Source organism: Strigops habroptila, unplaced genomic scaffold, assembly GCF_004027225.2.
Source record: "Strigops habroptila isolate Jane unplaced genomic scaffold, bStrHab1.2.pri NW_022045629.1_ctg1, whole genome shotgun sequence".
Taxonomy (NCBI): domain Eukaryota; kingdom Metazoa; phylum Chordata; class Aves; order Psittaciformes; family Psittacidae; genus Strigops; species Strigops habroptila.
Genome location: NW_022651106.1, coordinates 201,698 through 215,493, shown reverse-complemented (window position 1 = coordinate 215,493; position 13,796 = coordinate 201,698). Strand labels below are relative to the sequence as shown.

Genomic DNA, 13,796 nt, shown 5'->3' with positions numbered 1-13,796 from the left:
CCGTAAACTCCTATTGACGTCATCAATCCCCTTAATTAGTGTTAACCCCCTATTAAGTGCCATTTACCCCCATTAATGGCTATTAAGCCCCCTAATTAACCCTATTAAGTGCCATTAACCCCATTAATGGTTATTAATCTGCCTAATTAACCCCGTTAAGTGCCATTAACCCCCTTAATTAACCCCATTACCCCCATTCACCCCCCTTTACTCCCATTAACCCCTTAATTACCCCCATTACCACCCATTAACCCTCTTTAACCCCCTCAATTACCCCCATTACCCCCATTTACCCCCATTAACCCCCTTAATTAACCCAATTACCCCCATTTTCCCCCATTACCTGCCATTAACCCCCTTAATTAACCCCATTACCCCTCATTAACCCCATTACCCCCCATTCACCCGCCCCTTTGTCCCCATTAACCCCCTTAATTACCCCCATTACCCCCATTCACCCCCTTTTACCCCCATTAACCCCTTACTTACCCCATTACCACCCATTAACCCTCTTTAACCCACTCAATTACCCCCATTACCCCCATTTACACCATTCACCCCTTAATTAACCCAATTACCCCTCATTAACCCCGTTATCCCTCATTAACCCCATTACCCCCATTAACCCGCCCCTTTACCCCCTTAACCCCTTAATTGCCCCATTAACCCTCTTTAATCCCCTCCATTACCGCAATTACCCCCCATTGCCCCTCATTAACCCCTTAATTAACCCATTACCTGCATTGCCCCTTATTAACCCCCTTAATTAACGCCCTTAACCCCTTAATCACCCCGTTCCCCCCTCCCTTCCCGCCCTCACCCAGCGGGTCCTGCTTCCGCCGCCGCTGCAGCCGCTCCCGCAGCGAGTCCAGCTGCTTCTTATGGGCCTGGATCGAGCTCCACGTGTCCGACATGGCGCCGGGAGCCGGGATCCAAGAACCGGGAACGGGCTCCGGGAACCGGGAACGGGCTCCGGGAACCGGGAACCGCCGCCTTCCCCTCACGGACGCACCGCCGGAAGTGGCCGCTGAGGAGCGAAGCCGCCGCCGCCATCTTGGGTGAGGGCAAAGGGACGAGCGGGCTATGGGGGAGCGGCCGCTATCTTGAGTGCTGGCGACTATCGCCATGGCAACCGCCGCCATTTTGGGGGCTGGCGCATATCGCCATGGCAACTGCCGCCATTTTTAAGGCTGGCAACGCCTCTATGTGCCGTCCCCATGGCAACTGCCGCCATTTTGACTGCTGGTGAGTACCGCCATGGCAACCGCCGCCATTTTGGGGGCTGGCGCTTATCGCCATGGCAACGGCCGCCATTTTGGGGGCTGGCTCGTATTGCTATGGCAACGGCCGCCATCTTTAGAGCTGGCACCGCCTCTTTATGCCGTCTCCATGACAACGGCCACCATTTTGGGGGCTGGCTCTTATCCCCATGGCAACCGCCGCCATCTTGAAGTTTGGCGCGTATCGCCATGGCAACCGCCGCCATTTTGGGGGCCGGTCCTTATCGCCATGGCAACCGCCGCCATCTTTAGAGCTGGCAATACCTCTTTATGCCGTCCCCATGGCAACCGCCGCCATTTTGGGGGCGGGCGCGTATCTCCACGGCAACCGCCGCCATCTTGACTGTTATCGCTTATCTCCATAGCAACCGCCGCCATCTTGCGCGCCGGCTCCACGCGGTCGCCATGGCAACGGCCGCCATTTTGTCCCCTGAGATTACATCCCCCCCTCGCCTTTTTGGGTCGTTTTCCCTCATTTTAGGTCCATTCCCACACAAAAAGCGGGGGGGGGGAGGGGTTGGAGTCATCAAACGGCTTTAATGGCCTAAGCTATGGTTAGGGGGAGCTTGGGGTGCAGCAGAGGGGGATTTGGGGGGGTCTCCATCACCCCCCATTGACCTACTGGTCCCCCTCCGCCTCCTTTGGGGGGTCTCCATCCCCTGGAGCCCCCCCCTCGTCTTCCTCGGGGCTCCCCAATGGGGCTTTGGGGGGGGGCTGGTTCCAGAGGGGTCCTGACGGTGTCCATGGGGGGGGGACCTGTGGGGAAAGGGGGTGTCAGTGCTGCTGTGCCTCAGTTTCCCCTCCTTTGCTTCCATTCCCCCCTTCTTCCCTTTATTCCCGAGGGATTTCCCTGCTTTTCCTGACATTCCCTCGTTTTCTCCTTTTTTTCCCCCAGCTTCCCCCAAATTTCTTCATTTTTCCCCAATTTCCCTTAAATTTCCTCAGTTTCCCCACAATTTCCACAATTTTCCCCAATTTCCTTGAAATTTCCCTGAAATTTCCCCATTTTCCCCAGTTCCCCCCAAATTTCCTTGTTTTCCCTGTAATTTCCACAATTATCCTCCATTTCCCCCAAATTTCCTCAGTTTCCCCCCAATTTCCACGTTTTTCCCCAAATTCGCCTTAAATTTCCTCATTTCCCCCCAATTTCCCCCATATTTCCCCCATATTTCCAGTTTCCCCCTATTTCCCACCAAATTCCCTCAGTTTCCCCACAATTTCCACAATTTTTTTCCCATTTTCCCCCAATTTCCCTCAAATTTCCTCATTTTCCCCATAATTTCCACAATTTTCCTCCATTCCCCCAAATTTCCTCAGTTTCCCATAATTTCCCACCAAATTGCCTCAGTTTCCCCATAATTTCCACAATTCCCCCCCAATTTCCCCATTTTCCCCCAATTTCCCTTAAATTTCCTCATTTTCCCTGTAATTTCCACAATTTTCACCCCATTTTCCTTGTTTTCCCCATATTTCCTCTAATTTCCAAAGTTTTCCCCACATTTCCCCTCATTTTCCCATGTTTTCCTTCCTTTCCCCCAAATTTGCCCCAATTTCCAAAATACCCCCCAATTTCCCCCTATTTTCCCCATTTTTCCTCGTTTCCCCACTTTTCCTTGGTTTTCTCCCAAATTCCCCCCAGTTTTCCTTGTTTTCCCCCAAACTCCCCCTTAATTTCCCCAAATTCCCCCCAAATTCCCCCATTTCTCCTTTTTCCCCCCAAACCCCCCCCAATTCCCCCAATTTCCCCTGAACTCCCCCCTAATTTCCCCATTTCTCCTTAGTTTCCCCCAATTTCCCCCTTAATTCCCCCCAATTTCCAAAACTCCCCCAAACTCCCCCCTAATTTCCCCAAACTCCCCCCAAATTCCCTCATTTCTCCTTAGTTTCCCCCAATTCCCCCCAATTTCCAAAACTTCCCCAATTCCCCCCAAATTCCCTCATTTCTCCTTAGTTCCTCCCAATTCCCCCCTCATTCCCCCCAATTTCCAAAACTCCTCCAATTTCCCCCCAAATCTCCCCATTTCTCCTTAGTTCCCCCCCAATTTCAAAACTTCCCCCCAATCTCCCCCCTTTTCCCTTCACCCCCCCCAATTTCCTCCCAATTCCCCCCAAACCCCCCCCATTTTCCCTTCCCCCCCCCCATTCCCCCTTCTTACCTCCACATCCTCTTCCCCTTCCTCCTCCCTTCCTCCTCCTTCCTCTTCCTCCTCCTCCTCCTCCTCTCCCCCCACATCCTGGCGCCCCCCATCTTCCTCTCGCCCCCCAGTGCCCTCGCCGTGGGGCGGCCGCCCCAGCAGACGGAGCCGGGCGCCGGGGCGCTGGGGGTCCCCGCCGTCACCGAACCTCTTCCGGCACAGGGGGCAGGAGTTGGGGGGCCCCCCTTTGTGCGCCCCACAGCGAGCCCTCCACGCCCCACGGCTGGGGAAGCAGCGGCCGCACACCTTGCAGCGCCCCATTGCCCCACGTTGCCCGAGGGGCCAGTGCCTCAACACGCGGCGGCACTGGTGGCGTTGGGGGTCCGATGGTGGCGATGGTGATGACGATGATGATGATGATGGTGGTTGTGGGGGGGGGGGGGTCGATCTTCTCCACCAGTTGTTGGAGCTTGGAGGTCTCCGAGGAGCCCGGGAAGCGGGGGGCGAAGAGGGGCCACGGTGGGGGGGTGTTCTCGTCGCGCGCCGTGGGGCGGCCGTCGGTGGCCTTCAGCAGGAGGAGCTTGTGGAAGGCGGTGAGGTGGAGTTGGGGGGCTGGGTTGAGCTGGTGGGTGGTTGGGGTGATGTGGTGGGTGCCCATGTTGACCTGGTGGGTGCCCACGTTGACCTGGTGGGTGGTTGTATTGACCTGTTGGGTGCCCACGTTGACTTGTTGGGTGGTTGGGTTGATGTGTTGGGTGGTTGGGTTGACCTGTTGGGTGCCCATGTTGACCTGGTGGGTGGTTGGGTTGATGTGTTGGATGCCCACATTGACTTGTTGGGTGGTTGCGTTGACTTGTTGGGTGGTTGGGTTGATGTGTTGGGTGCCCACATTGACCTGGTGGGTGATTGGGTTGACCTGGTGGGTGCCCATGTTGACCTGTTGGGTGGTTGGGTTGACCTGTTGGGTGCCCATGTTGACCTGTTGGGTGGTTGGGTTGATGTGTTGGGTGCCCATGTTGACCTGTTGGGTGGTTGGGTTGATGTGTTGGGTGCCCACATTGACCTGGTGGGTGGTTGTATTGACCTGTTGGGTGCCCACGTTGACCTGGTGGGTGGTTGGGTTGACCTGGTGGGTGGTTGGGTTGACCTGGTGGGTGCCCACATTGACCTGGTGGGTGCTTGCGTTGACTTGGGTGGTCCCACCATGCTGCTGAGTGGCCACATGGACCTGTTGAGTAGTTGGGTTGCCCTGTTGGGTGCTCCCATTGACTTGTTGGGTGGTTGGGTTGACCTGTTGGGTGCCCACATTGAGCTGTTGGCTGGTTGGCTTGACCTGTTGGGTGCCCACATGGACTTGGGTGGCCCCACCATGATGTTGAGTGGCTGCGTTGACCTGCTGGGTGCTCCCATTGACCTGTTGGGTGCTCGGATTGACCTGTTGGGTGCTCGGGTTGACCTGTTGGTTGCTCCCATTGACCTGTTGGTTGCTCCCATTGACCTGTTGGGTGCTCGGGTTGACCTGTTGGGTGCTCGGGTTGACGTGTTGGGTGCCCACGTTGACCTGTTGAGTGGCCACATTGACTTGGTTGGTCACATTGACCTGTTGGTTGCCTCCATTGACCTGCTGGTTGCTCCCATTGACCTGTTGAGTGCCCACATTGACTTGGGTGGCCCCACCAGGATGTTGAGTGGCCGCGTTGACCTGTTGGGCACCCACATTGACCTCTTGGCTGCTCCCATTGACCTGTTGGGTGGCCACATTGACCTCTTGGTTGCTCCCATTGAGATCATGGGTGGCCATGTTGACCTGTTGGTTGCTCCCATTGAGATCATGGGTGGCCATGTTGACATGTTGGTTGCTCCCATTGACCTGTTGGTTGCCCATGTTGACCTGTTGGTTGCTCCCATTGAGATCATGGGTGGCCATATTGACCTGTTGGTTGCCCCCATTGACCTGCTGGTTGCTCCCATTGACCTGTTGGTTGCCCCCATTGACCTGCTGGTTGCTCCCATTGACCTGTTGGTTGCCCCCATTGACTTGTTGGTTGCCCACGTTGACCTGCTGGTTGCTCCCACTGACCTGTTGGTTGCTCCCATTGACCTGTTGGTTGCCTACGTTGACCTGTTGGTTGCTCCCATTGACCTGCTGGTTGCCCACGTTGACCTGTTGTTTGCCCACGTTGACCTGTTGGTTGCCCCCATTGACTTGCTCGCCCCCCTTGACCTCTTGCTCGCCCATGTGGACCAGTTGGTCGCCCCCCTTGAGCTGAGCTCCCATCGGCGGCTCTCGGGTGGCCGGCAGGAGGTAATCGAGGTGCTGTGGCACGGGATGAGGGTTCATCTGCACGTGGGGGTACTTCTCGCGGTGCCGGTGGAAGTGGACCTTCAGGTTGCCGCGGGTGGTGAACCTGTTGCCGCAGACGTTGCACTTGTAGGGCCTTTCCCCAGTGTGGGACCTCAGGTGGATCTGCCTCGCGCTGTCGCTGCCAAAGGCTTTGCCACAGAAGCCACATTCGTGCCTGGAGGTCCCCGCTTCCACCAGCACCACGTTCTTGGGGCGCAGGAGACCTGGAGAAGACCCAAGGGCCAAAGGGAGGAAGGTGGATGTGGGGCGCGGGTCGGCTTTGAGGCCCCCACGGGTGGTGGCGGTGGTGGTGGTGGGGAAAGGTGGGAGGAGATGGAAGAAGTGAGGCTTGGCAGGGGGGGTTTTGGGGGGGTACGACGGGAGGAGGTGGCTCTTGGGGTGCTGGAGGGTGCCCAAGAGGAGGACTTGGCGGCAGATCTCCTCGGTCATCTGCATCTGGTGGAGCTGGCGCTGCTGGAGGACGCGGAGCTCCTCGAGGATCAGCGGCAGGTTCAAGGGGGAGCCCAAGGCTGGAGATGGGGCCGGGGGGGTCCGTGGAGGGTCGGCGTCCATGGCTGGGGGGGAGCAGGAGGAGGAGGAGGAGGCGGCGAGGGGGGGGGGGGGGGCGGTGGAGCCGGGGGGGCCTGGCGGGAGGAGGAGAGGTGGCAAAATCAGGGGGGTTAGACACAAAATTAGGGGGTTTAGCCCCAAAATGAGGGGGGTTAGACCCAAAATGAGGGGGTTTAGCCCCAAAATGAGGGGGGTTAGACACAAAATTTGGGGGGTTTGGCCCCAAAATGAGGGGGGTTAGCCCCAAAATTAGGGGGTTTAGCCCCAAAATTAGGGGGTTTAGACCCAAAATCAGGGGGGTTAGCCCCAAAATTAGGGGGTTTAGACCCAAAATTAGGAGGTTTAGACCCAAAATCAGGGGGTTTAGCCCCAAAATTAGGGGGTTTAGACCCAAAATTAGGGGGGTTAGAGCCAAAATGAGGGGGTTTAGACCCAAAATCAGGTGGGTTAGCCCCAAAATTAGGGGGGTTAGACCCAAAATTAGGAGGTTTAGACCCAAAATCAGGGGGTTTAGACACAAAATTAGGAGGTTTAGACCCAAAATTAGGGGGTTTAGACACAAAATTAGGGGGGTTTGACCCAAAATTAGGAGGTTTAGACCCAAAATCAGGGGGTTTAGACCCAAAATCAGGGGGTTTAGCCCCAAAATTAGGGGGTTTAGCCCCAAAATCAGGTGTTGGACACCAAAATCAGGGGGTTTAGCCCCAAAATCAGGTGTTGGACACCAAAATCAGGGGGTTTAGCCCCAAAATTAGGTGTTGGACACAAAAACCAGGTGGTTTAGCCCCAAAATTAGGTGTTAGGCACCAAAAAGCAGTTGTTTTACCTCAGAATCAGTTGGTTTACCCCAAAAATCAGGTTTTGGACCCCACAATTAGGTGTTGGACACCAAAAAGCAGTTGGTTTACCCCAAAATCAGTTGGTTTACCCCAAAATTAGGTGTTGGACCCCCAAAAAGCAGCTTTTGGACCCAAATGTTAGCTGTGGGACACCAAAATCACGTGTTGGAGCCCCAAAATCAGGGTTTGGACCCCAAAATGAGGTGGTTTACCCCCAAAAGCAGTTGGTTTACCCCAAAAAGCAGTTGCTGGACCCCATAATTAGGTGTTGGACCCCAAAACGCAGGTTTTGGACCTCCAAATGAGGTGTTTTACCCCCAAAAGCAGTTGTTGGACCCCCAAAACTCAGTGTTATCTCCCCTAAATCACTGTTATTTGCCCCCAAATCACCATTAACCCCCCCAAACACAATTATCCCCCCCAAAACCCACCATTAACCCCCCAAAACCCCCTTTTACCCTCAAAAATCACCATTAACCCCCCAAAATCAGCATTAACCCCCCCAAATCAATGTTATCACCCCAAAACCACCATTAAGACCCCAAAATCACCTTTTTACCCTCAAAAATCACCATTAACCCCCTAAAATCCCTTTTCCCCCCCAAATTGACATTATCGCCCCCCAAATCACCTTTAACCCCCCAATAGCACAATTCACCCCCAAAATCCCCATTATCCCCCTCAAAATCAACATTAACCCCCCCAAATCCCGTTTTTACCCCCCAAAATCACCATTTTCCCCCCAAAAGCATCATTTCACAGCCAAATCAATATTATCCCCCCCAAAATCACCATTTCCCCCCCAAAACCACCATTCCCCCCCCCAAATCCCCATTTTTCCCCCCAACCAACCTCTCCACCCCCAAAATCCCCATTTTTCACCCCAAAACGACCATTATCCCCCCCAAATCACCATTATCCTCCCCAATCACCATTCCCCCCCCAAAATCACCATTCCCCCCCCAAATCACTATTTCCCCCCCCAAAATCACGATTTCCACCCCCAAAAGCCCCATTCCCCCCCAATCCCCTTCCCCCCCCCCCCAACCCACCATTTTCCACCCCAAATCCCCATTTCCACCCCCAAAATCCCCCTTTTTCCCCCCAAAACGACCTGCCCCCCCCCCAAAGGGATGGATAAGGGGGGGTCCCACCTCCCGGCTCAGCCATGGCTATGGGAGTCCCGTGTGTGTGACCCCCCCCCGGGAGGAAGAGGAGGGGACCAAGGCGGATGTAAGGGGGGGGGAGCCCCCCCCCCCAAACCGTGACGTCATTAAGGGGAGGGGGAGGTTTGGGGCGAAAAGGGAGGGAAAAGGGGGCTTGGGGGGGTCTAAAGAGGGTTTAGGGGGTCCTAAAGAGGGATTGGAGGGGGGCTAAAGGGAATTTGGGGGGTCCTAAAGGGAGGTTGGGCGGGATAAAGTAGGTTTGGGAGGGATTAAAGGGGGTTTGGGGGGGGCTAAAGGGGTTTTAGGGGGTCCTAAAGGGGGGTTGAGGGGAGCTAAAGGGGGTTTGGGGGGAGCTAAAGGGGGTTTGGGGGGTCCTAAAGGGAGTTTGGGGGGTCCTAAAGGGAGTTTGGGGGGGATAAAGGGGGTTTGGGGGGCTAAAGGGGGTTTGGAGGGGGCTAAAGGGGTTTTAGGGGGTCCTAAAGGGGGTTTGGGGGGGTCTAAAGGGGGTTTGGGGGGTCAATGGGGGTCTATGGGGGGTTTAAAGGGGGTTTGGGGGGGTCTAAAGGGGGTTTATGGGGGTCCTAAAGGGGGTTTGGGGGGGATAAAGGGGTTTTAGGGGGTCCTAAAGGGGGTTTGGGGGGAGCTAAAGGGGATTTGGGGATCTAAAGGGGGTTTGGGGGGAGATAAAGGGGGTTTGGGGGGGTCTAAAGGGGGTTTTGGGGATCTAAAGGGGGTTTGGGGGGGATAAAGGGGTTTTAGGGGGTCCTAAAGGGGGTTTGGGGGGAGCTAAAGGGGATTTGGGGGGGCTAAAGGGGGTTTGGGGGTGTCTAAAGGGGGTTTGGGAGGGATTAAAGGGGGTTTGGGGGGGTTTAAAGGGGGTTTGGGGGGGGCTAAAGGGGTTTTAGGGGGTCCTAAAGGGGGTTTGGGGGGTCCTAAAGGGGATTTGGGGGGGCTAAAGGGGGTTTGGGAGGGTTTAAAGGGGGTTTGGGGGGTCCTAAAGGGGGTTTATGGGGGGTTAAAGGGGGTTTGGGAGGGATTAAAGGGGGTTTGGGGGGTCCTAAAGGGGTTTGGGGGGGTCTAAAGGGGGTTTTGGGGATCTAAAGGGGGTTTTGGGGGGCCTAAAGGGGTTTTAAGGGGTCCTAAAGGGGGTTTGGGAGGTCCTAAAGGGGTTGGGGGGGGGCTAATGAGGGTTTCTGAGGTAATCAACTTATTTTGGGGGGATATGAACTTATTTCTGAGGTATTAAACTTCTAGTTTTTGAGTTAAGAAACTTATTGGGGGGGCTATAAACTAACTTTGGGGGTATTTATACTTATTTGAGGCTTATTTATACTTATTTTAGGGGTTAAATATTTATTTTGGGGGGAATATCAACTTCTTTGGGGGCTTAAATACCTATTTTGGGGAATTAAACTTATTTGGGGGGGTTTAAATCCCTATTTTGGGGTTAAATCCCTATTTTGAGGGGTTAAATCCCTATTTTGGGGGGTTAAATCCTTATTTTGGGGGTTCAAATCCCTATTTGGGGACATTATCTATTAATTTTTGTCCCAAAACACCTATTTTGGGGGGGTTTATACCTATTTTAAGCATTTATATGCATTTTCTTGAGGTGAGCTTATTTGGGGGGGGGGGTATCTTTATATTTGGGGGCACCTCTTTCATTTTGGGGCCTTCAATCCCCGTTTTAAGGCATTAAATCCCTATTTTAGGGCATTAAATCCCTATTTTGGGGCATTAAATCCCTATTTTAGGGCATTAAATCCCTATTTTGGGCATTAAATTCTATTTTGGGGAATTAAATCCCTATTTTGGGGCATTAAATCGTTATTTTGGGGTGTTAAATCCCTATTTTGGGGCATTAAATCCCTATTTTGGGGTGTTAAATCTCTATTTTTGGGGCGTTAAATCCCTATTTTGGGGCATTAAATCTCTATTTTGGGGCGTTAAATCCCTATTTTGGGGCATTAAATTCTATTTTGGGGCATTAAATCCCTATTTTTGGGCATTAAATCCCTATTTTGGGGCATTAAATCTCTATTTTAGGGCATTAAATCCCTATTTTGGGGAATTAATTCCCTATTTTAGGGCATTAAATCCTTATTTGGGGGTATTAAATCCTTTTAAGCTAAACATTTCTTTTGGGGGGGGTTTATTTGCACCTTGGGCTTCATTTTGGGGGTAAAATACCTCTTTTTGATGCTTTTATGCTTATTTGGGGGGGTTTATTCTTATTTTGGGGGGGCTCAAGCCTGAGGGGGGGGTTAATCAAACAATAGCCACAAACAAGCTTATTGGGGGGGTTTAAAGGGAGAAACCCCCTCCATTTTGGTGTGAAAATCACCGTTTTGGGGGCAGACCTCTCAGTTTTGAGGCAAATCCCTCCCTTTTGGGTTCAAATCCCCCATTTTAAGGCCTTTCTTCTTACCTTTAGGGGGGTCGCGCTGAAATGGAGGGGGGGGGGTCGCGCTGAAACGGGGCTTCTTCTCCTTTAGACGGCCTGAAGGAAGACGGGGTGAATGGAGTGACCCCAACTTGGTCTTGACCCCCCCAAAACGCTGCCAGACCCCCCCAAAACCCGTTCCCCCCCCCTTCACAGACCTCAATGGAGCCCGGACCCCCACTTGTGGGGGGGCCTACCTGGGCCTAGCCCCCCCCACTGCGGCCTAGCCCCCCCCCACCCCGTTCCTCCCGCCCCCCAGCGCCTCCTCAAGGGTCTGACCCCCCCTCAACCGCGTCCCCCCCTCACGTTAAACCCACCCTGAGGCCGTTGCTAAGGGAAATGGCGGCGTCGCTAAGGGAGAACCCCGCGGTTGCCAAGGGCAACGGCGCGGTTGCTAAGGAGAAGAGGGAGGCGCTTCCGGGTTCCCCGGCGAAACCACGCCCCCCGGCGCGCAGAGCAGCCAATCAGAATGCGTTGCTAGGCAGATTAAGGCGCCATTTTGTGGGGCGAGCCGCGCACCCCCACCCCCCCCCCCCCCTTCCATTTTCTTTATCGGGGTTTATTTTTATTACGTTTAATTTGGTTTTTCGTTTAATTTCATGATTTTTTCCACATTTGGAGCCTTTCGCCCCTTCAATTTAACGGGATTGATGTTTAGGTCGTTTATTTCATGGGTTTTCTTGCTTTTATGTCTTTTTCCCCCCATTTCCTTGCCTTTTATCAGCACTTTAATTCCGTTTTTAATAGCTTTTTAATTGTTTTTTCCTGAATTTAATGGGATTTCTTTTAAATTCGCGCAAATTCTTCGTTTTCGCTGGTTTGGGGGCATTGATTTCGTTGATTTGGGGCATCTAATTCCATTTTGAGCCTTTAATTCATTGATTTGGGGGAATTTAATCCAATTTGGGGGCATTTAATTCGGTTTTGGGCATTGATTTCATTGATTTGGGCATTTAATTCCATTTTGAGCCTTTATTTCATTGATTTGGGGGAATTTAATCTAATTTGGGGGCATTTAATTCCATTTTGAACCTTTAATTCATTGATTTGGGGCATTTAATTCAATATTTGGGCATTTAGTTCCATTTTGAGCCTTTAATTCATTGATTTGGGGGAATTTAATCCGAATTTGGGGCATTTAATTAAAATTTGAGCCTTTAATTCATTGATTTGGGGGAACTTAATCCAATTTTGGGGCATTTAATTCAAATTTGAGCCTTTATTTCATGGATTTTGGGGGCTTTAAATTCAATTTGGGGCATTTAATTCCATTTGGAGCCTTATTCCATTAAATTTCCTTTTATTCCCTGTTTTATTCTTCATTATTCTCTTTATTTCTTTTTATTCCTTGTATTTCTTCCCTTTATTTTCTCTTTTATTCCATTTAACTCCATTTATTCTCTTTATTAGAACCGATAAGGTAGAATTTATTGCTGTCAATAATAAGAAAAATAAAGGACATAATAACAATAGTAATAATAATAATAATACAATGATGATGATAATACAATGATAACAATAACAATAATAATAGTAATAATATGACAATAATAACAATAATAATATGATATATATAGTAATGAAATATAAGAATATAGAATAACATCGAATATTAACAATAATATAAAATAATAAATATTACTAATAATAAATGAAATAACTCACTTCTCTGCAAATTCCTCCTAATAATACTAATAAACTATCAATAATTATAAGAAATTATTAATTTAATGATATTAATAATGATAAGATATAAATAATTATAAGAAAGTAGCCATATTTCTGCTAATATGAACACTAATAGTATAATATAATACAATACAATGCAATATAATATAATATAATATAATATAATATAATATAATATAATATAATATAATATAATAGATAATAGAAAATATTTTATTATTATCATTATTATTAACCACTAATAAAGTGCTGCATATTTCTGCAAAGGTGGTAATAATGAGAATAAAAAGCGATTATTACCAAGAATACGACGATAATAGCGATAATGATAACAGTGTAATATAACAACGATAAAGTATTTGTGCTAATAACAAGAATTAATGAAAGGATAAAGAGAAGAATAAAGAATAATATGAAATAAATAGGGCGTGTTCCGGCTAATAATAATAAAAGGAGAGAATAAAGTGGGAGGTTTTGCTAATAATAATAATAATAATAATAATAGAAAATAAAGTGGGGTGAAGTCTTGATAATAAGAATAATAAAGAAAAATAAAGCTGCACATAATGATAAAATGATAAACCACTAAAATCTATATCAAACAGAGGTATAAAATAGATAATAAACTATAATAATGCTAATCGCACCAGCAATTTGTTATAATAATAGTAATAAAAGGCAATTCCCACTCATAAAAGATTCCGACTTATAAAATAACTCCTACTAATAGAATAAGAATGATTTCGAACGCTAATAAGTATTTCTAATAATTGTAATATCGATGTAATGATTTCTAATATGAGTATAATTATTTCTGATCGAGTCTAATACAAATCTAATCATTTCTAATAATATTATCGTTATTTTAGTGCTAATGGTGATAATAAAAGAAGATAAAGTGGCACATAATAATTAAACTGTTATGGAATGCTACTAATAACAGCAATACTAATACAAATACTAATAATACTACTAATACTAATACTGCAACTAATACTAATACTACTAATAATAATAGAAATAATAATAGAAATAGTAGTAGAAGTATTTGTGCTACTAAGAATGAGAAAAGAGACTAAAGGAGCGCATATTCCTGCTAATACAATTAATAATATTTCCTGTAATGCCCAAATAATAGACTAATAAGTTAAAATGAGAAAGAAAGAATAAAGGATCAAGATAATAACCTAATGAAACAATAAGAATAATAAGTCTAAATTCTGACCATTGATTAATAATGACAATAAAAACAGCGATTCCCATCAAATACTAATAGCGATTAAATAGCAAACCAAATAAAGGGACTAATAATATGAAAGAATAGCATTAA

The 13,796-nt window shown here is 49.1% G+C and overlaps 2 protein-coding genes across 27 annotated transcripts in view; one reads left to right on the top strand and one right to left on the bottom strand.

Moving 5' to 3' along the window:
- TOX4 (TOX high mobility group box family member 4) overlaps nucleotides 1–12,907 on the top strand; it is a 23,670-nt gene extending 10,763 nt beyond the window's left edge. Inside the window, exon 9 of the mRNA XM_030475057.1 lies at nucleotides 12,892–12,907. Within this exon, the coding sequence (XP_030330917.1) occupies nucleotides 12,892–12,907 (16 nt within the window). The remainder of the gene's footprint in view (nucleotides 1–12,891) is intronic.
- On the bottom strand, nucleotides 1,794–6,400 carry SALL2 (spalt like transcription factor 2). 26 transcript variants are annotated; one of them, XR_003989850.1, is made up of 4 exons: nucleotides 4,605–6,398; nucleotides 4,143–4,541; nucleotides 3,437–4,100; nucleotides 1,798–2,036 (listed from the first exon to the last, which is right to left on the bottom strand). XR_003989850.1 is itself a non-coding variant. In XM_030475073.1 (4 exons), the coding sequence occupies exons 1-4, from the start codon at nucleotides 6,330–6,332 to the stop codon at nucleotides 1,825–1,827; spliced, it is 2,718 nt and encodes a 905-aa protein (XP_030330933.1). In that variant the 5' UTR covers nucleotides 6,333–6,398; the 3' UTR covers nucleotides 1,798–1,824. The 26 variants fall into 26 exon arrangements, 22 of the variants coding, with proteins under 22 accessions (XP_030330933.1, XP_030330931.1, XP_030330939.1 ...); XM_030475073.1 differs by having other exon boundaries at nucleotides 3,722–4,100; XM_030475071.1 differs by having other exon boundaries at nucleotides 3,722–4,100; nucleotides 4,143–5,432; nucleotides 5,475–6,398.
- Nucleotides 12,908–13,796: the final 889 nt, after the last annotated feature.

Coding starts and splice junctions, on each gene's coding strand:
- SALL2 (XM_030475062.1), bottom strand. CDS start 6,332: ATGGACGCCGACCCTCCACGGACCCCCCCGGCCCCATCTCCAGCCTTG. Junction 2,037..3,721: donor GGGCAATGGGGCGCTGCAAG/GTGTGCGGCCGC, acceptor CTTTCCCCACAG/GTCCCCCCCCCATGGACACC.